This window comes from Gymnodraco acuticeps, unplaced genomic scaffold, assembly GCF_902827175.1.
Source record: "Gymnodraco acuticeps unplaced genomic scaffold, fGymAcu1.1, whole genome shotgun sequence".
NCBI lineage: Eukaryota > Metazoa > Chordata > Actinopteri > Perciformes > Bathydraconidae > Gymnodraco > Gymnodraco acuticeps.
In genome coordinates this window covers 472,197-498,032 of record NW_022992079.1, presented here as the reverse complement: position 1 = coordinate 498,032, position 25,836 = coordinate 472,197, and the positions used below count along the sequence as shown (strand labels likewise).

Here is a 25,836-nt window from a genome sequence, read left to right as displayed (position 1 = left end):
AAACTGAGTGCATGAAAACTGTACAGATAGTGCATGAGTGCCACTGGCTCGCTTGGCAGCTGCCAGGGTCAGCGTCATGTCACACTGTATTTAGATTGTACCACTCACGGGCCAGGCCCATAGAGCCAAGCGCTCTGAGTGTGGGTGAAAGATCGCCCCCCCCGCTTGGGACAGTATGTCCCTGCGTAGTGGGAGCTGCCATGGCTGCCCGCACAGCAGCTGATATATCTCCGCTAGCCAGTACATAGCTGGCCAGTGCGGACCTATCAGGATAAGTGTGTGGCGTTGCTCTCTCACTCTGGCCAGAGTTGGGGGTATCAGAGCCAGGGGTGGGAACGCGTACAGAAGGCCCGGGGGCCAATTGTGCGCGAGTGCATCCACGCCTAACGGTGCATTTAGATCGCGCATCGAAAAGAACAGCTGACACTGAGCGTTGTCTTTCGATGCGAACAGATCCACCGCGGCTCTGCCGTAACGCACCCACAGCTGGCTCACAATGGGATGTAGAGTCCAGTCTGCATAAAGTGGTATACCTCTGGACAGTAGATCTGCCCCGAGGTTCCTCACTCCCGGTACGTGCGTCGCTCTCAGAGAGAGGAGACGCCTACCGCTCCATAGGATAAGTTTGCGCGCCAGTGTGTGTAACTGGAGAGAACGCAAACCCCCATGGCGGTTAATATACGATATTGTGGTCGTATTGTCTGTCCTCACGAGGACGTGATGTCCCCTGAGGAAAGGCAGAAAGCGTTTTAGGGTGAGAAATACCGCTAAAAGCTCCAGGTAATTTATGTGTGCCCGCTGGAGGTCTCTGCTCCAGAGACCCCTCACCGGGCGACCTTCATAAATACCTCCCCAACCTGTCAGACATGCGTCCGTGGTGACCACTTTCCGTGAAAGGACAGCACCCATAGGCACACCTCGTACTAGAAAAGTCGGGTGCAGCCAGTGGCGCAGTGCCATTACGCATTTCACAGTAACCATCACTCTCCGCGCGCCATGGCGCGCAGGGTTTAGTTTTAGGGGCGGCCACCCAGCGCTGAAACTCCCTCATGTGTAAGCGTCCCAGTCGTACGACCAGGATGGCTGACGCCATGAGCCCCAGCAATCGCAGGCATGATCTGAAGAGAACATGTTTGCGCAGCTGGAAAAGAGCGAGACAAGCTCTGAAAGCTTTCACTCTATCCGCTGACAAGCGAGCTGAAAAGGGCACCGAGTTCAGGTGTAAACCCAGGAAGAGTATAGTCTGCGCGGGGCACAACATGCTCTTCTCTGTGTTTATTATGAAACCCAGGTTGAGCAGGTGCTTTACGAGGACATTTGTCTGCGTAACAGCCTCCCGCTCCGACTGTGCGAGAAGCAGCCAGTCGTCCAGGTAGGTCGCCAGGCGAATACCCTGTTGTCTTAACGGGGCTATCGCGGCTTCCGTACATCGTACAAACACCCTTGGACTGAGAGACAGACCGAAGGGGAGTACTCTGTATTCATAACAGATCCCCTGACATGCGAATCTCAGATATTTCCTGTGTGGGTAATATACTGGGATGTGAAAATACGCATCTTTCAGGTCGACTGATGTGAACCAGTCGTCTTGTCGCACGAGCCGCAGCGGAGATGTGTGAGTGAGCATTCTGAACTTATATCTTCTTAGATATTTGTTCAGAGCCCTCAAATCAAGTATCGGCCGAATTCCGTTCCCTCCCCGTTTGGGAACGAGGAAGTACTTGGAATAGAAGCCGCCCTGACTCTGCTCGGCGGGTACAATAGATATAGCCCTCTTTTCTAGGAGAGAGAGAATCTCTTTCTCCAGAATATGGGCTGACTCTCCTCGGGCCTGCGAATGCAGAATGCCCGAGAAGCGAGGGGGGGTGACAGCGAATTGGAGTCTGTAGCCCCGTGTTACTGTCTTGAAAACCCAAGCAGATGATGTGAGCATCTTCCACTGCATGCTCCTTAGAGCCAGTGGAGATGTCACATCTCTTCCCCTCTGAGTCTCTATTTGTTGTGTTATGGGGCCCTCTAGTGTCTGAACACAGTAGTGCCCCCTTTCGACAATCCCCACCGACACTGCGCATGCGCATGACGGTGGTGCCTTCACAACCCCAGCCGGCACTGCGCATGCGCGTGGCGGTGGTGCTTTTAAAACCCCAGCTGGCACTGCGCATGCGCGTGACGGTGGTGCCTTCACAGACCCGCCTGTAATCCGCCTTTTGAGAGATGCCGAAGCTGCTCTCAGAAGGGGAACAGTTGGCGGGCTGTTTATTGGTTTTATTGTTTTTCTTATCATTTTTTTGAGCTGCGCCCTCGGCCTGAAGCCTGGATGCATCAGCGGCAAATGTTTAATGACAGAGGAACAAACAGATTTGTGACATGTGTTTTTGCGGACTTGAGGATGGTGTTGAGGCATCTCTCGAGGCGGCGGGAACACATTTAGAGCTGGGGAACCGTGGACTTCCAGCTCTGTCACGGAGGGGAGAAGGAGGGGCTGTCACGCCGCTCGCTTCTTCTTCCTCGCCTGCTGGCCGAAATTCTGGGTTGGCTGCGCCTGAGCTGCAGCCGGAACCGGAGATTTTCTGGGCCAGCTCGCCCTCGTCTCCAGCCTGGGCTGGGGACTCGGGGCGGGCTGCGACCTCTGCGTTTTCGGTGTTTTAAACCGAGCAGGGTTCAAGGCAGCTTGGGCGAAGGACTGCTGCTGCGAAGGACTGCTGCTGCGAAGGACTGCTGCTGCGAAGGACTGCTGCTGCGAAGGCAGCGGCTGGACCCTTCGAGGGAGGCAGAGGTGGAGTGCCTCGTCCTCCCTCTTTTTCGACTCACACCTCCTTTGCATGGAAGCAAGAGCGGAGCCGAAAATTCCCTCGGGAACGATGGGCATATCCAGCACATCCTCCTTTTCCCGGTCTGGGAGGTTGGTGAGGTTGAGCCATCTCGCTCTTTCCTGCACCACCATGATCCCCATTGCCTTACCCGTGGCCTGGACGGCGCAGCGTTGGACACGGAGACAGATGTCTGTGACCGCCGCCATCTCGTCCAGAGTGGCTGCACCCGGGTTACCCGACAGGTCCTCGCAGAGCTCCGCTTGGTAAGCGGTTAGCAGCGAGGCCACATTCAGGGCCCTGGCGGACAACGCTGCGGCTTTGTAGGACTGTTCAGTCATTGTCGACTGAAATCGGTCCGACTTTGCCGGCAGCGTGGGGTTCCTGCTTGGTGACGGGCCCATCCTCGGTAGGAGGTGGGCTGCTACCAGCGGTTCCATGGGCGGAATGCGGAGCAGGCCGAGCTTCTCCATTCCGTCACAGTCTAGGGAGGAGGCACCCTGGATTGGGACCTTGTTGCTGAAGGGCCGGTCTCTCCACGAGACCGACACCTCATCCAACATCTCCGGGAAGACCGGAAGGAGTTGTCTCTTTGTCCGCGCTGCTTGGGGAAAATGTTTCCCTTCGTAGCGGGACCTGGAGGTCTCCTTGGCCATTTCAGGCCACGGGATGTCGAGTCTGGCCGCAGCGCATTTGCACACGGCCTGCAGGTCCATACTCAGACAGGGCGAAGCTGGTATGCTATCGTCTGGGAGAGCAGCCGTCGCTCCAGGCTTAGCAGCCTGAGCCGATGACATGAAGATGTCCTCTTCATGTTCATCCGACTCGGACAGGAGGAACACCGAGGCGTCCTCTTCGTCCTCGTCGTAATTCAGCTCGAGGACATCCTCCGCGGGTGAGACCATGGTGAGGTCTAACCGGGAGCCCCAGCTCGGTAAAGCGTGGGGGTCCCGTTCCCGCGTGTCTTGCCGCCACCGGGTCCCGGCCTACCAGGGCGCGGGAATCCGGTTCTGCGGCCATCGCAGATACTGAGCCCCAGACCGACATGGAGAGGGGTTCACTCTCTGTGGCAGATGCCCCCGCGTCTTGACTGCCGGCCGGCAGGTCAGAGGACATGGGGGGTTCCTGCTCCGACAGGCTAGCTTGGCGTGCTAGCCGTCGGCGGAGGCTCTTTACGGTGAAGCGGACACAATGTCCGCACGAGCCGGGGTTGTCGATAGCGCCTCGGGCGTGTTCCAGCCCGAGGCAGGACGAGCAGACCTGGTGTGTGTCTGTGCCCGAGATCTTCAACCCGCAGCCGCAGAGTCGAGCCACCGAGTCCCTGACTCCTCTGGTGTGAGGGAGAGGGGCGTCCATCTTGTTCGCCTCGTGGCGTGGAGAGGACCCGCTCTCAACAGGTAGGTTGGGAGAAAAAGAGGTAACCACCCTGTCCTTAATCCGGAGAAAAGGACGGTGTGGGTCTTTTATTCCCAGAGAATACTGACTGGTGTGGCAGTATGCTCCTTTTAATCCTTTCCTCCTCCGTGGGGAAGAGAAAAGAAAAGACTTCCTCGCTACCGTGGTGTCGGTAGTGAGGGAGCAAGCTAACGCTAGCTTGAAAAAATCAGACCTAGCTTACTTTCCGGGGAAAGAGAGCGGCGAGGTCGATTTCAACAATAACTAGCGTTAGTAATTACCGTCTTCCTGCGAAGCAGAAGGAGTAGCCGGCAAGCGCCCGTCGACCGAAATGGATATTTGGGTTCAGTCTGTGGACCGTGAAGCTTGTCCGGCTACCATAGAGATGTGCTCTGAAGCGAGAAGAGGTGTTTGAATGGCGCAATGCGTTGTGGCGCAAGCTACTTATAGGGGGTGATTTCCCTGACGCTGACGTCAAGATCTCCAGCCAATCAGGATTGGCGTAATGAGATTGATGCTTCTGTTTGCTCCGCGATGAGGCGCATCCCATAGTGAGACATCGAACGTGTTATGAATGAGAACTATTGTTTTCCACTTCGCTCTATGTTATGTTATGTTCACCGGAAAGTGGACGGGGCCGTACTTTTGCCCGGAAGTGACGATGGCGTTGCTCTCATTGATAGTGTTTTCTTTGGCCCAATTCCAAACCACACCCTACCCACTCCCCCTCAGTGATGGAGTGAACTCCGTCTGTAGTCACACTCTCAGCTGAAAGAGGCTCCTTCTTCTTTCAGGTGGAGGGAGTAAATACAGCAGCAAGCTTTGGGACGAACTCCCCTCTCTCCGGCAGAAACAGGAAATGCCATAATACGTAACAACGGTTTCAAATCAGCATCTCTCTGATTAAAATATAAATAAATAAACTCTAAAAATCTTTTATGGCATATATTTTTTGTAAACATATTTTTGTTTTAAAACCTAATGTCTATAAGCTGCTTACTTTTTGAAAAAGTCCATCAATATACACAACTTTGACCGTTTTCTAGACTAGACGTGAGTAAATGATCCTAAGTTCAAACAAATACGAGGTTGTTAACATCTGTATGAAGATATTAAATAGCTCTTGTTGTGCAGTTTATCATATCTCATTCACACCAACGCAACTCCGGTTCAAGCTCCGTGCTAGAGCTTTTCAGGTTCAGAACTGGTTCTTCGGTTTAGCTCCTTCTCTTTTCACACCGCCCAGAGTCCGACTGGTGCTGCGCCATTGCGTCATCGTTTGCGTCATGACGTAACCGTTTGCGTGCCTGCTTCATAAAGCCATACCGCACGGAAACCCCTCACAGCTGACACCGACAACAACAACAATGGCCGATTGTGCTCCAGCTTCCTCTGTACCTCTTCAGAAGACCAGATTCCCAGTAGGTAGCTGGTCTCTTCAGTGGACCACTGCTGCTTGTTAAGTTTCTCCATCGTTGTGTACAAACTGGATAAAACGCGGGCTTCTTGTTGTTGTTCAGGAGTTGATCCTGCCCCTGCCCCCGCCTCGACGTAAGCGTGACGTATGTGGTGCTTTTGCTCTGGCCGGACAATTTGTTGGTACTTGAAACGAACCGGATTCCGGAGCTAAGAGGCTGCTCCGCTGCGGTGTGAAGAGGAAAACCCGGTGCTTTTCAAGCTCCAGCTCCGAACCGGCCCTGAAACACCGTTGGTGTGAATGAGGTATCAGTGAATGTTTCAACGGAACTGTTTGTAAACAGCGTGTTTCATGACGGACACACACAGCATTGAGTCCTGTCAGGTAGAGCAGCAGGTGAAGTCAGGACCGATGCAGACTCGCTGTTGGAGGGCTTGATAACCCACTCCCCCTCCACTTAATGTGGCGCACCCTCCGCAAACGGAGGGGTAGGGTGTAGGAGTAGGGTGTAGAGGGCAGTTTGGAATTGGGCCAGAGTGTAGCCTTGGCTAAAATTGTTTCAGAGCGATGACAGCAACTTTTTGTTAATAACCTCAACCTCTGACCTTTAGTCACCTTCACCCAGCTCTTTTTCACTTTGCTTCAAAATAACTTTTAATAGAACCACCCACCCATCCGTTTATTAATCCATCCTAAATCCATCATTCTGTCTATCATTCCATACTCTTTTCTATTCATATATTCATTCATCCATCTTTCCATTCATCCTTCACTCCCTCTGGCTTACTTCGTCCTGAATGTAGACCTGCTTGCTGCATCTGTTGCGACGGACTTTGAGGACCTGAGGGAGGACTAGGATGAGGCCAAACTGCGTCTCAGTGAACGTTCCATCAAGAGGAACATCGTTCACAACTGTCTGGAAGACAAGAAACAAATGTCGGATAGTTGACTAAAGATGTACAAGAACATAAATGTATGTTTGCATTAATAAGCAAATAAACTATGAATTATAAATACTTGTAATTATAATTGTATCATGAAATCAGTTTTTAGATTGATTACCTTCTGTCCATGTATCTATCAGTCTTGCAGAAATTCATTTGCAGAAAAAACATTTGAGTATGATGGATGGTTGGATTTTCATAGAAATTAACAGCATTTTTTAGCTGCTTGGATGTGAATCAAGCTCAAATCTGAATGTAAAAGCAGCACTGTGTTCTTAACACTGTTAGTTCTTGACACTCTGGTGTGAGAAAGCTTCTGGAAGGTTGATCCCATGACTGTAATGCTTGTTCTGGTCCAGCTTTTGTTACCTGGTTGTTCTTGTCCAAGTGGAACTGGACCTGGTATTCGTTTCCCAGCATGGTACTTTTTAATATACCGTCAGACAGATGGTGAGGGAAGAGCAGGAAATGGATAACCACATGGTACTTAAACACATCAGATTCCTGGACAAATACAGAGATACACAAAAAGACAGACAGAAAAGATGAGTTAAAGAAGAATCCCACCTATCTGCTGCTTACATTAATAATAATTCTTATTATCCTTGTGTGAACTTATTGCTGCAGCTGCTCTGACACCTAAACTTCCTAACAGGGATTAACAAAGTGTTATCTTATCTTATTGTAAATATTAGCTTTTACAAGTGGTATTATAGTGCCAATGTTGGACCGATTTTTGTCATCACAGAGCTATAAACGACACAAGAAACACTGCATTTGTTTCCAAACAAACTGCGCGAAATATACGGTCATAACACATTTTTAGTTTTTAGATTTTCATATGAGAAAGAGGAATAATCTATGTGTTCATACTGTATCTCTGGTAACCTGGCTGCAGCTAGCAGCTAGCTAATCTACAACACAGAAATCAAGTTGAACCCGTTGACAGTATGTATTCAGATAAGGAGATACTGTAGTGTTCACTATCAATAAATCAAAAATATATATTTTCTCCCTTTTGGTTTCAAAGTTTTCCTCAAGAGGAGCTCAGGCCAAGTGTAGATGTTAGGGAATTTATGCTGTAGCTCATTTTTGTGTTATTTTGACCATAATGGAGGTTTGTAATATCTGGACCTACCATGAGCGAGGAGTTAGTCGCGCTGAGGTGCTGCCTGATGGCATCGTCTGTGGGCAGCAGGAGGGTGAACTGCTGGCAACAACTATGCAGCTTTTGTGACAGATTGTACATCTGTGAGAAAACACACACAAACATAAATATTAAAACAGACTAAAAAACAAAAAAATAAGGTTACATTTTACAATTCCTTACCAGAGCGTATTGCCTGAATAGAGTGAAGTTTGAGGAGGAGTTCAGGAATTCCATCAGGGTGGGCGGCTCGGGGGGAAGGTCTGAGAGACTGGGAGCCAGAATCTGAACACAAATTATTTATTTATTCAAATAAATCAAAAATAATGTTTTAGTTCATTGGATATTTTTGAAAGAAATGAAAGCACTGATATTATACCCTCAAAAGATCATCTTTAACAATTTATTTCTGACTTACTCATCCTTCGTCCTGTTAGACTGGCAATAAAAGACGTTTCCCCCTGAAGTTTCTAAGAGTTACTGTTGGCGCTACTGTGCCAAAGACAACCCGATCACCCTCTTTTTTCATGAGAGCCTACTAAAACACATTTGCAACTTATTCAGACCATCAGGGAAAAAGCAAGCAGTATATTAAAATATATGTTATTGTTATTTATTCTCAATGCTGGTATCACAGTCCAAAGCTCTTCTGTCACCAAACACGGGGTCCCTATCCTCTCATCTTGCCATGTGTGCAGGCAGTCCCTCTATCGGTGCCACCAACACAACCACAGCAAATCGTGCGTATTAAAGTCGCATATACGCAATGTAGCATATGAGGTGATCTTGGGACTATTGCGACTTTTGGTGCAAGCGCTTGCTACTTTAATTGGACACAGGACACGCTGCATTTTTTTCAGCAGCTTTGAGCTGTAGATAAAGCCTTCATCTCCCCAGGAGACCGTAGCTGATGGCACATACTGTAATTGCATATTGAAAATGAAACTTTTAGGGAACAAATTCGAAAGGCGATGGTGTCGTTATTCCATAGCAACATTATGCAATCAGTATGTACTACACAATGATAAGTTGTGCCCCTGTTTTGGTTGTGTTTTAAGCTTCTTGCAGAGTTATGTATTTGCAGCGTTTCGTTTATCGTTTTTTTATTTGCATATTTTTTAAACTGCTGCACGTTTCTCCTAATGGAAGTGTTCTGGTATTTTTGCACTACTCTGCTTGCTAGCTCTCCAGACTCTCACATGGTCTATGATGTGGATGTAGCCATTGATTGCAGGCAAGTTGGGCGTGCGGATGGAGGCATTTCCAATGCGTATCACCTGGAAGACAAAACAGCAACAGTTGAATACAAATATTGTGTAAACAGGTGTGTTTCTATTTAACTCTCAACTAGTCTTAAAATGTGTCACACAGTACCAGAAACGTTCAAATTGCGTGTTATTAATGTCTGATCTGCTGAGGCGGTTTTCATGACTACATCTACACTCGAGTCTCTGTGATTGAAGCGGAGCTATGAAGAGGCATTTATATGAGATCATCTCAGGTCAGATATAACATGATACCAAGTACCAAGACTGTAAAATATGTATTAAGCCTGCAATTCACCTGAGGATAACTGTGTTTCATTCTGTTTATTTTACATTACATAAAAAACAGCCTTATTTGGATGTCTGTTTATATTATTGATGAAGTTAATTTCTTAACTTAGGTTCAGGAGCATGGCCACACCTCAACCAAACCTCTAATCATTGCTAAGTTACTTATGCTGGTCAATACATCGGGCCTCGTTTGTCTCAGATCTCATTACCCACCCTCCCCTTGTCCCATATTTATTCATTCATCCCTCATCCATCACTCCCTTCATCCCTCCCATCCTACATCCCTTCAACCAGTCTCCCTTTGTCTCTTTCTGTTTATTATGGTGCATTCTTTTGCCTCATTCTAGGGACCATTCTGGGGGGCTTGTATTCAGATCGTGCAGAAACACATTCTTACCCCGGTGCTGTTGCTGATCTCCCAGTAGGTGGGGGGATTCATGGTGGGAAGCCTGCTGCCAACCCTTTTTTCCAGATCCTCTAGAGAGTAAATCCCAAGTAGGATGTGGCTTCTGCAAGAGAGAAAAAAGATTGTTGAGGTGACTCTTAGCAAAATGCTCTAGTAAGCAATGATGCAATGTTAATGTAGGAAGATACATAATTGCATTTTAAAGTGAGGCTTTTAGGGAACCAATCTACAGGCTGATTGTGTCTGTTCTATACAGCCGTTACATTGCTAGGTAAGATTAGAGTTCAAGAAATATGTACAGCCCCACAACAATCTACCATCGAGCACAGAGTCTTTTTACTGGACATCACACCTTTACTGTATGGCAAGAATAAGACGTATGCCGCTGAAGCAGTGTGCTGCTCTTGAATGTCAATAATAGTGAACGGGTGGTCATTTAAAGTAAGGTCAAATTAAGCAGCATCACACTATGCCTGGTGAGTATAGAGAACCACAGTGACGCGTCCTAAAACCCGGATGTAAACTCCTTCCGGTTCCTTCGTCAAAAACGCAATGCAATTTCTCCATAGGATTTTGGAAAATAGCTTGAAATAAGGTCTGTGGTTGACACACATTTAAGAGATGGATCACGTTTTGTTCAGCCGGATAATCTCCACATGTCTATCCTACTTTTATCATTTCTAATCACAAATCTAGTCGCCAGAAGCAAAATGCTAACGTTATGCTAAACGAACTACAGCTTCAACGTCACGCCGACTTAAGATCCATATTCAAAACTCAGATTCAAAATTGTACAAGTTGAAGCGTTTGTTTGAACAGTTTGCAGGAGGCAGGTACTTGCTTTCAAGCAGAACAGGGCAAACAAACTTAGCGGGAGTGTTTACGTTTTTGGTGTAATGACGTACAACGGCCTCGACAACTTCTGTAGTCCTATTCAGCCACATGTTAACAACCATCGTTTTTCAGACACGTAAACTCTTCAAAAATCCCCAGTGGGGTCACTGCTGATGTATTTAATGTCGTAGAACAAAACGTGATCTGTCTCTTAAATGTGTGTCAACCACAGACCTTATTTCGAGCTATTTTCCAAAATCCTATGGAGAAAATGCATTGCTTTTTGTTGAAGGAACCGGAAGTGGTAACAATGTTAACTTACTTCCGGGTTTTAGGACTCGTCACTGCGGTTCTTATTGCCTGACTTTATATACAGTATTTGTGTTTTTAAGTGCGTGGCCGCCTTCTAGTCACTTTGCTCAGCGCTACTGCTTGTTACAGCTTTATTCTCTTCCCTGTACTCGCATGAACTATTTTTGCTCAGGTTTATTAATCCTGATGTTTTCGGTTTTCTGAACTGGCCCTGGAACCGCTTCGGTGGGAAAGGGGTATCTGCTACAAGTATGTGATCAGTGTGTGAAGCGACTGACCTTATGAAGAGAGGCAGGTGGTGTCGACTGGTCCAGAAATCTGTCTGAGCTGTAGTCATGTTAACCATAGCTCCTCTGACCGGAATCAACATTGTGAGGTTCCCACTCAGGTCCTCAGTAAGGTCCCTTTGCCTCTAAAAACACACACACACAAAAATACAAATTGTGTTATCTTCGGATTTGATCTTTTCAGCTATATCTACGTTGACAGAAAGAGCGTACATCCTAGGTTTTATGGTTTTGGCTAATTTCTTTACCAAGTCAGCAGGTTGTTTCTACATGTAAATTGAGACAACACTGCATTACTTTATAAGTGAACTAGTATAATCACCAAGCATGTTAAATGTAGTTATTTCTAAAACAGAAACTTGAACAAGTAAGGAACTAAAGAGCTCACACACACCAGTTGTTTGAATTGCTTCAGCAATGGGTTCATTTCCAGCTCCTACAAACACAAAAAGTTATTTTGGTAGCAGCTTCAATCTTCCCCTTTTTTAGTATTATTTGGGCAAACAGTGACTTTAGTATAGTGAGAGTTTTGAAAGTGAGTGACAGAGGGGGTGAAATTAAATAAAATACTATTTTATAGAGAGAAAAAAATAAATACACAAACTATAATGCTAATTTAATAGTGATTGCAAACTAATAGACAATAATAACATGTAAATAAAAGGACATTTTACATTTTAAAAAGTGTATGAGTATGTGTGTATGGAAAAGAGAAAGGGACATAATTATACAAGTGTGAATACTCACGTCCGGTAACGTCCCGTAGCAGAGGGTTCCATCTCCAGCGTATCCGTCAGGACAGGTACAGGTGTGTGTTCCCCCCGTAGAGAGCTCACACTTTGCCTGGCAGTGTGCAGCAGAAAGGGAGCATGGGAATGGAAGAGGACACAGCAATAACACAATGAACACAAATTAATATGTGGCATGTATGATGTTTAGCAAGATATAAATAGATATTGTTTTTGTTAATATGGATGATGCACCAAGGCTGAGGTGGCGGTTTATGTGTGAAAAAATAAGATTAACCAGTTATCGAGAGGAAGTCTAGTAGAAGAGAAAACAAATATTTTTACAGTGCTAATCTGTATGTATTTAATAATATTTTTGTGAACAGCTCATTTGGGATATTGATTTAACGTGTTTATGGGATTTCATATGTTGTTGTGGCACATACCTGTTTAAACAATTAGCATGACCCACATTCAAAAACCAACCCTTATATTTCTAGGTGAATAAATGCAATAATATTTTCACTGCTGACACGATATGACACAAACGCATGGGCGCGGGAAGGGGGGTGCTGAGGGCGCTGCAGCACCCCCTAGCGGCAGGCAGGCGGTGAGGAGCTCCCATGTCTGAATTATTATTTTGACGGTTATTGCTGCTCCCGCTGTGCATAATCTGTGTAATATGTAGCCAATAAATTCCACATTGTTGGTAAAATAATATTTTACATCTTTGTAGTGTGTGTGCTCGCCAGTGGCGTCGCCTGGCCTGCCCCGAATGCTTTTTCTGTAGCCCCAGACAATTCTACCTAGAGGAGGTGAGGTCCGCCCCCCACTCGTAAAAAATAGCACTTTACTCCTGCCTATATGCCGTGAGCTGATTATCGAGCCTTCATTGTAACAGTCGCGGGTGTACTGTGTGTTTGCGTGTGGGGAGTGTTGCAGTAGAACATTCCACTGTAGCGCCCCTGGTGCTTTGCTCTATAGTGCCCGTAATAGTGTTCACTGGAGTCCAGCACCTCAGCACCCCCACTCAAAATACCTTCCCGCGCCTCTGCACAAACGTGTGTGTGTGTGTGTGTGTGTGTGTGTGTGTGTGTGTGTGTGTGTGTGTGTGTGTGTGTGTGTGTGTGTGTGTGTGTGTGTGTGTGTGTGTGTGTGTGTGTGTGTGTGTGTGTGTGTGTGTGCTTGTGTGCTTGCGTGTGTGTGCGTCCTTACCAAATCGTGGCAGCCTCCGTTTTTCTTGAGGCATGGGTTAATGAGGTCACACTCGATGCCGTTCCCCATGTAACCAGTTTTACAAACACACTCACTCTGCAGACAGAAAAATAGACAGTTCTTGACAGTCTTCTTAAGTACTGACAGCAAAGTGTGCTTCCTGCTTTCTTACAGTGCAGACACTTTTCTGCTTGCTCTTGCCTCTGCTTACTTTTTTATGCTGATTTTCCTATTTTTCTTTTCTGAAAACTTCGAGCAGCGGCTCCTGGACATTAACTTATCACTGGTACAGTTATTCTTCGTAAATAGATGGAGGGTTTCAGCCATATTTCAATATTTTTACGACGACCTCAGTCTTATAGTAGCGTGGCCTAGCAACAGCTAAAGCCTGGTACTGCATGCTATTTAGCTTAAGCTAGTTATCAGCAAAATGCCTCCGTTCTCTACAGATGACTTCCACAAACTTCTACAGAAGATGGCCGTGTTCTAAATGAAAATGCAATGGTTGGAAGTTAACGTGGAAGTGAATGGACTAGGTTGGAATGACACCACTTTACCAGTGTTGCAAAAGAATGGACAAAGGCATGCTAACTCACAGCTAATTAGCAGCTACAAGGATTCCAAGGAACAGGAGGGCTGTGCACTGGGTAATAAATCTACAAGTGGTAGTCCTCCCTGGAACTCTCTGGGTGCAAGGCCTAAGAGTAAATCATTTCCATGGGATTTGGGAGGACGGATAACAGGCAGAACCCAGAGCTCTGAAATCTGTGAAGCGACCAGCTGGCCTGCATTGTTATCACCCAGGAAGAGCGCCTCTTCAACCCTTATTCATACTAGGAAACAGCCGTGGACAGCTACTAAAGGGAGAACTACAAACAATCCTCCTAAACCACTGAGTGTGCCAATCCAGAACAGATACAATGCACTGACCCAGAACCGGAGATCTCTTTCTGATGACCTGGATAACCTGTCCTCTTCACACAGCAGGGTAAGGACCAATAGCTACTCCAAAAGTAAAAGGCAAGAGGGAAAGCTAACGACTGGGCCTGAAACTCTGATTGTGGGTGACTCTGCTGTAAGAGATGTAAAAAGTCTGTTTGGAAGAACAACACCAAAGTACTCTGTTTTCCCAAGGATATGGTCTCTGACTTGGCTGAGAAGATCCTGTATATTGGGGCTGAACATCCGACTGTGAAGAATGTGGTACTGCACATTGGAACAAATGATGTTGTGAAACAAGAGTCAGAAGTGCTGAAAGAAGACTTTAAATGTTTGTTGGAAACTGTCAGCTCTCTAATCAATCAATCATCAATCAATGTTTATTTATATAGATGTTCCATTTGTCTCAGTGGTCTTCACAGTGTGTACAGAATATCAGTATGACAATACGACACCCTCTGTCCTTAGACCCTCACATCGTACAAGGAAAAACTTCCAGAGAAACTCCACAGTTTAAAGGGGAAAATGGGAGAAACCTCAGGGAGAGCAACAGAGGAGGGATCCTTCTCCCAGGACGGACAGACGTGCAATAGATGCCGTATGTAAATCGAAAAGATAATACATTTACAACATAGATGCGGAGGTGTTCATCAGTGGCCCTCTACCGCCAGTCAGAAGAGGAGTGGAGAGATTCAGCAGATTGTTTGCACTGAACACGTGGCTTTCAACTGTCTGTACTGACCATTCTGTCCATTTTATTGACCATTTTAACTTTTTCTTGGACCGCAGACATCTTTTTAAGGCAGATGGAGTTTGCCTGAACAAGTCAGGAGTGAAATTGTTTATCTTTAACGTATTCAACTGCCTGCGTCATCAATCTGTTCCCTCTGCCAAGGACAAGCAACAAGAGGAATCAAAACAAGAGAAAGACACAACACATCGCAGAAAACCTTGAAGTATCACTGCACCCGCCTGAGGAATGTCTTGATTATGGGAGACTTATGACACAAATGGAGGAGTCTCCACCGCCCTTCACCCCCCCTATCACCTTTGAGGATACTCTTCCTTCACCCCCCAGCTCTCTCTACTCTCCGTTCACCCTTTCACCCTCGCCCACCCACCTGGAGTTCGACCACATGAAGGAGACACAGAAGGTTCTTCACTATATCTGTAAAGCGTCTTTGAGCACCTGTAAAAGCGCTAACAAATTAAATCTATTATTATTATTATTATTATTATAAGGTTGGCGGCATGATTTTATCACTGAGCACAATCTCGATTTTATGTTTTTAAAGGAAACTTGGATTGAACAAAATAACAGTGCAACTGTTCTTATCGAATCAACAGCTCCCAACTTCAGTTTTATGAGTCAGGAAAGAATGCATAAGAAAGGGGGTGGAGTTGCTATTCTGTTCAATGATTCCCTTCAATGCAGGAAGACAATTTATGGGAACTTTGCTTCTTTTGAATATGTGGCCAGCTGAAATGCTCCTCTCGAGCTCTGTTCCTAAATATCTATAGACCACCCAAATACTGTGCAAGCTTTTTTGATGACTTTACTGAACTGCTGTCTATAGTGTGTATTGACTTTGACCGTTTAATCATTGTTGGTGATTTTAACAACCCCCAGGACAGAGGGGCTAAATAACTGTTTTGTGTTCTTGATAGCTATGGACTGACTCAGCATGTGACGGAGCCCACGCACAATAAGGGGCACACTCTGGACTTAATTATCTCAAAGGGTCTGAATATCTCAAAGGTTGTGGTGACTGATGTTGCACTCTCTGATCATTCCTGTGTTTTCTTTGAGAGCTCTATTTCTGTTCACAAAAATGTTCAAAAAGAGGTAACCACAAAGCGATATTTAACTGAAAATACTAGGGAAATGTTTACTCAGAATATTTCTTCCACACTTGCCACTGCTAACATCTCAGTAAATGAGCTAGTAGATCATTTTAATTAAAAAATTAAAAATGTTATAGATGCCATTGCTCCAACTAAGGTAAAGGAAGTGACTGGAAAGAAAATATCTCCATGGAGAAAGGCCATGACCGTGAGAACAGAAAAAAGAGAGTGTCGAAAAGCTGAACGCAGGTGGCGAAAAACAAATCTCCAGGTTCATTTTGAAATCTATAAAGAGAGACTTGGCCTTTATAATTTGGAATTGAAAATTGCACAACAGTTATTCTTCTCTGACATCATTACCAAAAACAAAAACAACGCACGTGCCTTGTTTGCTACCGTCGACAGACTAACTAACCACCCAGTGTCAGTAGCCTCTGAATTTCTATCCACCAGGGCGTGCAATGATTTTGCCTCCTTTTTCACTGACAAAATTCTGAAAAATTGACAAGCAGTCAGTGCCTCTGCATCAGGTACAGCAAACGTTTTGTCTCTGTGTCCACTTAACATCAATTCAGACATCATGACATAATTCCATCAGATTAATGATAAAAACCTAGAGGACATTATTCAACTTCTGAAATCCTCCTCCTGCTGCCTTGATATTATTCCAACAGGATTTTTCAAAAATGTTTTTCATTGCATGGCCTCAGATCTACTTCATATAGTAAACAAGTCTCTTCACTCAGGTGTTTTCCCACAGGCCCTAAAAACTGCAGTCATTAAACCGCTCTTAAAAAATAATAATCTAGATGCTTCAGTAATGAACAATTACAGGCCCATATCAAACCTCCCATCTCTAGGTAAAATCATTGAAAAAGTAGTCTTTCAACAGTTGAGTAATTTCTTGCATTTAAATAACTGTTTGGATGTGTTCCAGTCAGGATTTCGTCCAAACCACAGCACTGAGACTGCTCTTGTAAAGGTCTTCAGTGACATCCACTTAAACACAGACACTGGCAGAACTTCAGTGTAGTGTTAGTATTATTAGATCTCAGTGCTGCGTTTGACACTGTTGACCACAGCATATTACTAGACCGACTGGAAAACTGGGTGGGACTTTCGGCAACAGTTATAAATAGGTTTGAATCCTACTTAAAGGACAGAAACAACTTTGTTTCTATAGGTAAATACACATCTGATTTGACAAATATGACATGTGGGGTTCCTCAAGGCTCCATCTTGGGGCCTCTTCTCTTTAACATCTACATGTTACCACTGGCTCAGATAATGAAAAACAACAAAATAAGTTACCATAGCTATGCGGATGACACCCAAATGTACATAACCATTTCACCAGGAGACTATTCTCCAGTTAAAACACTGAGTAAGTGCATTGAACAAATCAATGACTGGATGTGTCAGAACTTTCTCCAATTAAACAAAGATAAAACTGAGGTAATGGTTTTTGGAGCCAAGGCAGAACGTATAAAAGTTAGAGCTGAGCTTCAGTCTGCAATGTTCAAAACAACAGATAAAGCCAGAAATCTAGGTGTAGTCATGGACTCTGACCTGAATTTCAACAGTCACATTAAAACTGTTACTAAATCAGCCTACTATCACCTAAAGAATATATCTAGGATTAAAAGACTAATGTCACAGCAGGATTTGGAAAAACTTGTCCATGCTTTTATCTTCAGTAGACTCGACTACTGCAATGGTGTCTTCACAGGTCTCACTAAAAAAATATATTAGGAAGCTGCAGCTGATTCAGAACGCCGCTGCTCGAGTCCTCACTAACACTAAGAAAGTGGATCACATCACTCCAGTTCTGAAGTCTTTACACTGGCTTCCTGTGTGTCAAAGAATAGATTTCAAAAATACTGCTGCTGGTTTATAAAGCATTGAATGGTTTAAGCCCAAAATACATTTGTGACCTCCTGCTAAATTATGAACCATCCAGATCTCTCAGGTCTTCAGGGACTGGTCAGCTTTCTGTCCCCAGAGTCAGAACTAAACATGGTAAAGCAGCGTTCAGTTATTATGCTCCAAATATCTGGAACAAACTCCCAGAAACCTGCAGGTCCGCCGCAACTCTGACTACTTTTAAATCCAGGCTGAAGACTTTTCTTTTTGTCGCTGCTTTTAATTGATATATTCATATCTTAAACTGCACTGTAACTTTTATTATCTTTGCTTTTTATCTTTGCTTTTAAATGAGTGTTTTTAAATGTCATTTTAAATCATTGCTTTTAAACGAGTGTTTCTAGATATCATTTGATAATATGTTTCTTAATGCTCTTAATGTCTTTCATTTTTGTAAAAAACTTTGAATTGTCTTGTGTTGAAAGGTGCTATATAAATAAACTTGCCTTGCCTTACAGTTAGACAGCTAATTATCAACTTCTTCATACATCATACAGACAATGGGAGATAATGAGAATAAAATAATGATCTTGGTCTGGGTGATAGTGTAGTGACACATGATTGATTTGATGGGATTGATATGGATTGTTACATTTGATAAAGTAGAGGTGTGAGACCAAAAATCTAAATATTTCAGAAAACACTGAGGCATCTGTTGACTTTAGAAAGATGAGGGGACAGAACTGTCCAAACAGGGAGACAACAAAATTAATTGACAAAAAAAAGTAAAATGACTACAAAAACACACAAAACAACAAAAAAGAGGCTTTCATGTAATAATTATTAATAACTATTAACGGACGCTTTCATTATCCATCTGTAACAGTTAGCGACTGACCTGTCCAGGTCCGATGTGGTTGCAGTCGGCGTTGGGGCTGCAGCCTCCTCGACTCTTCAGCTGACAGTTGTTGATCTCCACACACACTCTGCCGTCACCTGTCCAACCCTCAGCACACACACATGACGCATTACCTGGACCCGCATACTCACACCTTGCCTGTTGAGCAGGAGGGAGATGGGCAGATGGAATGTTTGTATTATACATTTTCAAATATAATCCAATCTTTCATGGCCACCCACCAGAGTACATCAGTGAACTCTCAACTTATTGTACACAAAGTACAAGTTTGGGAAGGGAATGTGGAAATAATAGCTTAATTAAGTTGATACAAAAAATGGCGACACATCTTTAATTATTTTATACCAACTTTGTTATTTAGGATATGGGGGTTGTAGAAGAAGAGATGTTAAAACAGCTATTTCAACACACACACACACACACACACACACACACACACACACACACACACACAGGCCTTAAGTCTTACGTTGGTGTCGCAGCCTCCTCGGCTGCTCTGCAGGCAGGGGTTGATGGGAGAACAGGAGTGACCGTCACCATCATATCCATCCCGACACCAACACCTGGTGCAACACACACACACACACACACACACACACACACACACACACATACACACACACACACACACAGATTGATGATGGACAAACTCAGTAGCTGTTCAAGTAACAGAAGAGGGACGGGGTTGTTCACCTGGTCAAAGGTTTGTTGTTTCTGTAAATGTTGCTCTCTGATTACACATCAGAAAGGAAAGAGCTGCAGTGCTGGGATTTCTTCTAAACTTTTGTCTAATTTAATAGTCTGCCACCAAAGAAATGACAGTGAGATAGAGCTGTGAAAACAGTGTGTGGGGCCAACACATTTCTACATCTAACTCAGAGAATAAAGGACTTTGACCAAACCAAAGTCGGTGATTGTTGAGTTTAATTTACTTTCTTTCCAATTTCAAAAAAGTGTGTTTAAATATGAGTTAACAAGGCAGGTAAGCTGTTCTAAATTCAGTAAGAGGCATAAGAATATCACATTATTAGTGTTGGTTCGATTCGGACTCGAGTGCCGATTTGCGGGACTCGTGACTTGACTAGGTCTCGCGCAGTGATGGACTCGGACTCGAACACGCACATTGACGATTGGACTAGGACTCTGACAAGTTTTATCTCAAGTCCGGATGTACTCATCCCCAGGCTTGTGCAGCTGCGAGAAAAGACACACCTCCCCCCCCCGCGCGCATCGTGCTGTGTGCTTTGACAGATGCTTCTGTCAAAGGATGCTTGAGGAAAAGACCGGGACAACGTCAAATGTCATGAGCAAAAGTTCTGTTACATTCTTTACTATCGGTATCTAGGCTCCTAAACCATAGTTTGGATGCTCACCGCCACATTCTGACTGGCTCGTTGTCAGCTGGTAACCAGCTGTCCGGGCTATTATCACAGAGAAAAGATGAACGGGGCGTTTGGGTGCCGTTGGAAACATCCGTTTATTGCGGGTTCTCCAAGGTTAACAATGAGCAGACACTGTAAAACATCAAACTAAACCGGACACTTCTCTTTCAAACTACTTTGTTCATCCCTTTTCTCTCTCTTTTCTTACATGCAAGACAACCTGAAATGCTGAAAGTGGGTCATTGTGTTTAATGTAGACCATTTTTATTTGTGAAGAAGCTTTTTGAAGGCAGTCTTGGAACTTGACCAAAACTTAATAATAATAATAATATTTGTAAAGCACCTTTCATACAAGAATTGCAGCCCAAAGTAGTTATATAGACAGAATAAAAGTAATGCAGAAAATAAGAGGATAAAAGCATTTAGACAACAACAAATATTGATTGATAAGAACCAAACCAACAGCTACATTTAAACAAATATATCCACTCAGATTGATACATGACGACTCAGTCTTGTGACTGAGTCGGACTCGGACTCGAGCACAGGTAATGATGACTCGGACTCGACTCTGACTCTTCTTGGGTGACTCAGACTTGGAGTGGGGACTTGACTACAACACTGGATCGCGCTGAGCTGCACTATATCGCTTCAAGGATTGTATTAAGCTTTTATCCTCCGTTGGCGCTAGATAACATCCTCCTAGAGGACATCAGTGTTGAACAAAATCTGAACCTCTTCGTGGCACTAGAGACAATCTGTAGTATTCCTCTAGCATTGGTGGAATGTCTCCACAAAATGTCATGGCAATCCATCCTGGAGCTGTTTAGATATCTCAATGTTGGTTTAAACACCAGATGAAAACTAAGAATAAATGTGTTTACCGGTTTATGGATCAAAAATAAAGTACCTAAATGAGATTCAAACTAATACTCACTTTTTCATTGAGAATTTAACAACAAATCAAAATATGTTTCCAAAATGAACATGGTATCTTACTTGTTCTCCAGTCCCGTGTGTGTGCAGTATGCGTGGATGTGGCAGTGTTCCTGCTGGCCATCAGAGTTGCAGGGCGTGGCCGTCCTGTCACAGTGTTCTCCCGAATATCCCTCTAGACAGGATCCTCTCCGACAAACACCAGCGCTGCCCGGATGGTTATCACACACACCGTGGACACAGCGACACTCTAGGGACATGCAAAAACACACACCATGTAATGATTTAAGTTTAATAGCGGGATAATGTCACATTATATTACATTACATTACATGTTACTTGTTAGACGCATTTATCCTAAGCGACTTACATACTCAATACTGTGGACAATCCTCACAGAAGCAATTTGGGGTGAAGTGTCTTGCCCAGGGACAATTTGTACTCAATGTTCTTTATTTCGCATTACATAGGCTATATATGTATATATATATATATATATATATATATATATATACACAATATATATATGTAATATATCACAGATAAGAAGTGACTAAACTACAGTTGAAGTCTGCATGTATGAACATACGAACTCTCTCAAAGTGAGGAGGAGCTGTTACCTTCGTCACATTTCTCTCCGTGCTTGGATGGATCTGCACAGATGTGGCAGGCGACACCCTTGAAGCCTGACTGACAGCTGCACGACCCGTTGCCTTGGATACCGTCAAAGCACTGCATGTGGTAAAAAATAAGAAAATGATAAATCATCAGTAGAGAAAGGTGGCTCGAGAGTCAGAGTTTGCTTGTGTGTTTAATGCTCACCGCTCCTTTGTCATAGCAAGGGTGCTCGAATCCTCCGATACAGGGTTTACAGTCCGGACCATAAAAACCTTTACAACACTGTGCTACCTGTAAAACACACACACAATAGACATAGATAAAGGAGAATTCCACCATTTCTTCTAAACTATTGACTCTATCAGCTATTGAAAGCTGGAAATAAAACTGACCGTGTTGGTGGCGTTGCAGAATTTGGCACATCCTGAACTGAATTGGGTGTTGAGGCGAGACACTATGTAAGTACAGCCGGTCTGATGAGAGTCCTGGAGACAGACACACAGATTTGATGGTTTTATGATCTCGCCCATGTCTTTTACCAGCCAGGTTTCAACAGATAGAGAATTCTTATAAAAAAATCTATGCAAAATAGCTGAAACAAAGGCAGGATTTTGAAGAAGATTTCTGGAATAAGGATCCGGCAACCAGAACAAAAGCGATTGAATCTAAAAAAAAACATTTTAAAAGTGTTATACAGTGGTTAGTTGCCACATCAGGATGATTAGAGCACCGAATGACATGGTGTAAGAAAACAGTTTACATTCCCATACTTACATACTGAAAACAAGCGGGTTTACTTTTTATTGCTATGGCTCTCTGTCTAATTTATGCTTTCCTTTATGAAAGGTGTTATAGTATTATATATTTCTGACCTTATTACAATTGATGCTTTCATCCAGTGGTTATATATAACATATGCATAACACTTTCTAACACTCTTCCCTTTTTTTCTAAAGGTTTAGGGTCACATCACAAATCTTGCTGTGAAATACCAACCAACTACGTGCAATATGTGCAATATATATATATATATGCCGTTAATAACTATGCAATATATACCTGGCTGCTAAATCCTAAGAACTGTTAAAGGATGTGTATTTTGAAAATTATGTAACTGTTTTTTTTATTTTTTTATTTTTGTATTATTATATCGTAACTTAGTACTTTTTAATGCATGATATATGTAACACATATAGACATACATGTGTTACATATGTAACATTAAGCTGTCTGTGGCTCTTTTTTCTGTAACTACATACATTTCCCCTCTGTGGGACTAATAAAGGTATTCTGATTCTGATAATTGTTTACATCAACATACACCTCCATACTTTTCACCTTATAGTTGTAAAACTCACCATGCTATTTAACAAATAGTTTGCACAGACTTAGACATCAACAGTTGTTGTCTTAATTATGCGACAAGGGGTTTATGTAGAATAATAATTAGGTGTTTTACCAATTCAGTGGTGCCTTCTGGACAGTCAGTCTCAAAGAGGTAACTGCAGTGAACACATGGACCCTGGAAACACACAGAACAATAAATGCATAGCACTGACTTAGCACATAACATAACACATACTGTAGAACTGTTAGCATTACTGATACCTTTATTTTCTATCAACATATCCTTTGCTTCTGCATGAAGATTATAAATCTGGTGATGCTGGTCAAATAAATGTTGTCCATATTGACTTCACTGCTCGAAAAAGGAAGTAACTTAGACACGTACCAGGTAGATTTATCAGAGTTACCATCAGGTTTTCCACACTTAAAAAGCCCCTTTTTTATTTGGTTCATCAGATGGTTTTTTTATCCATCCAACAGATGCATTGATCAGTGTCATATAAAATATACGGTTGCCGTCAGGTTCAACCAGCCCAAAACGTTTCCATTAGGAGAAACGCATTGCAGCTTCAGAAACGATACAAAAACAAAAATTTTCCAAAACACATGCAATTGAAGAAATATATTCACCAACTCGGCTAAACATGTGCATCGTTTACTAAAAGTGCAGCATAAACGAAAACACTGCAAATACAAAACGGTGCAACTTGATCAAATGTATAGCCAAGCGCTCCAGGCCCTTTCTCATTTCTCTAACTCCCCTTCTCGACTCCTATCCTCAAGACTTAGTCCCGTCCACAGGAGATGCGAGCCGAGGAGCCGAGGAGGGGAACCGAGGAGAGAGGAGGGGAAGCAGCAGGCGGTTAGAGAAATGAGAACTCCTCTCCTCTGAGTGGTCATTTTAAAGAGACGTCCATTAATGATGACAGGAGGCACAGCAGCCCTCTGTCTGATGGACAGATGTGTTCATGACGACTTATATATTTACTTTGATTCATTGAGAGTGCGGTATAATGAGACAATAACAGGCTACAGATGCGGACACGCACACACACACACATATATATATATATGTATATAATTATATAAATATATACCATTTCAGAATCAAACAGAGCACTCTCATAATAACGTAACACTATCAGAGACTGGATATATCCCCCCCCCCCCCTCTCTGGTCGCTACAATGAGGGAAATAAATTACGGGCCAAAAGTTTTATTTACAAGTATTAAAAGTAAGCAGAGGACACCAAACCAACTGAGACCTGTCTGTCCGCTGCATCTACGCACACACTGTACAACAGCGACGTGCAGTCAGGGGAGGCAGGGGAGGCAGAGCCTCACCTGTCATACTCATAGACTGGCCATACTACAATGTAACGGAAAAACAACTAAAGAAAAACTAAATAGTAATAATAATAAAATGTCTCCACTGATATGTGTTGTAAATGTGATTTATGTATGATTCCAATCGCTTTTTATAGTCAAAATCAGCTAATTTGCCGAGCTCCGCTACAACTACGGGTAGCGATGAGAAGTGAGGCAGGGACGAGCTCTGCCTCACGTAAGCCCACAGTAACTTGCTGGAGCACGGGCACTAATTTAGCGCGTGCACTTATTTTGTGAGCGCGCTCAAGCCAGTTACTGTGTGGTGAGGTCAAGCCCCCAGGAAGTGCGCCGGACTCAGATGAAAATATTCGTGCTGGCCAAACGGCGGTACTACACTTCCGTTTGGTTGCCAGGCCCGGAAACACTTTTTCCCATTGACTTACATGGGGAAAGTGTGGTCTGTAAATCGTTGGATAATTTTTTTTAAACTAAATAAACAACCCAGTATGAAGACTTGTATAGCCCTTTATTAAAAACATTCGTTCCTCAAGTTGTAATAATGTGCTAATAACGTTATTCTGAGAGTTATTTCCCTCTGCATTATGAACGCGCATCTAACCCACGGGACCGTGCCACCCGGCACGTTCATGTTACGTGTCCCGACCAATCAGAGCACACTGTGCTCACAGGGAGGGTGGGGCTGGAGCTATTGGAGCTACAACGAGCCGTTAAAGGCATCGAGTGAAATTCAGTGAATACACGTAGTTTACAGAGATGCTGTTTGAGAAACCAATGTGAGTTGCGTTTATCTTTACCCATGGATGCACAATAAGAACGGACCCATATCGTCTTACTGCCATCCCACGGAGCTGTAATAATGGATATATTGCACATGTTTGCTGTAATTCATTATCATACTATATGGGCTGTATGATTAAATCTTGTACCGTAAATGTTGTATTAAATAAAGTTAATATTACTTATTATTATTATTATAATATATATATATATATATATATATATATATATATATATATATATATATATATATATATATAATATATATATACAGTGCAATCATTCTTTCATGCTAAATGAAGCTCTGTTGCTTGGATATCACTAGATCCTGTTACAGCGTAATATAAGTACATAACGATTGATGTCACATTAGCATAATGACTAGCTAGCCGCTAGCTGCTAACTGCCGCCTCTTTAATATCAAATCCATCATAATAACAATCATTACCATGCTGTCATGAACGCACGGTGCTGTTACGTGTACGCAAATTGACGTGCTTGATGTGAACGAGCATTTTGGTTAAAGTTGCGCATGCGCTATGAGCGCACATACGGGTACTTCTCAGGCATGCCGGGTAATCTGTGACGTTTCGCTCTCTCAAAAGTTGGGCCATTTTATCATCATGCGCTAATGAGGAACTCTCATAGGAATTAATGAGGCCCCGCCTCCCACGCTGTATCCAGTTCTTATTAACATCCATGGGTGAGGTGAGGCGAGGCGAGGCGAGGCACAGAAGAGCTCTGCCTCACCTCAAAATGCGTCACCTCACAGAAACTGTCTGGAAAGCGGGCCCTAAGCGCATGCCTGT

General features: G+C 43.8%; 1 protein-coding gene across 1 annotated transcript in view; it reads right to left on the bottom strand.

The window, feature by feature from the left end:
* The window catches only part of stab1 (stabilin 1), a 129,993-nt gene that overhangs the window by 83,574 nt on the left and 20,583 nt on the right, over nucleotides 1–25,836 (bottom strand). The window contains 17 exon segments of the mRNA XM_034202366.1: nucleotides 6,410–6,538; nucleotides 6,936–7,070; nucleotides 7,705–7,815; nucleotides 7,897–7,998; nucleotides 8,913–8,990; nucleotides 9,667–9,778; nucleotides 11,100–11,233; nucleotides 11,503–11,544; nucleotides 11,856–11,951; nucleotides 13,052–13,147; nucleotides 18,597–18,755; nucleotides 19,087–19,180; nucleotides 20,999–21,185; nucleotides 21,556–21,667; nucleotides 21,758–21,844; nucleotides 21,946–22,038; nucleotides 23,013–23,075. Of these exon segments, the coding sequence (XP_034058257.1) occupies nucleotides 6,410–6,538; nucleotides 6,936–7,070; nucleotides 7,705–7,815; nucleotides 7,897–7,998; nucleotides 8,913–8,990; nucleotides 9,667–9,778; nucleotides 11,100–11,233; nucleotides 11,503–11,544; nucleotides 11,856–11,951; nucleotides 13,052–13,147; nucleotides 18,597–18,755; nucleotides 19,087–19,180; nucleotides 20,999–21,185; nucleotides 21,556–21,667; nucleotides 21,758–21,844; nucleotides 21,946–22,038; nucleotides 23,013–23,075 (1,830 nt within the window).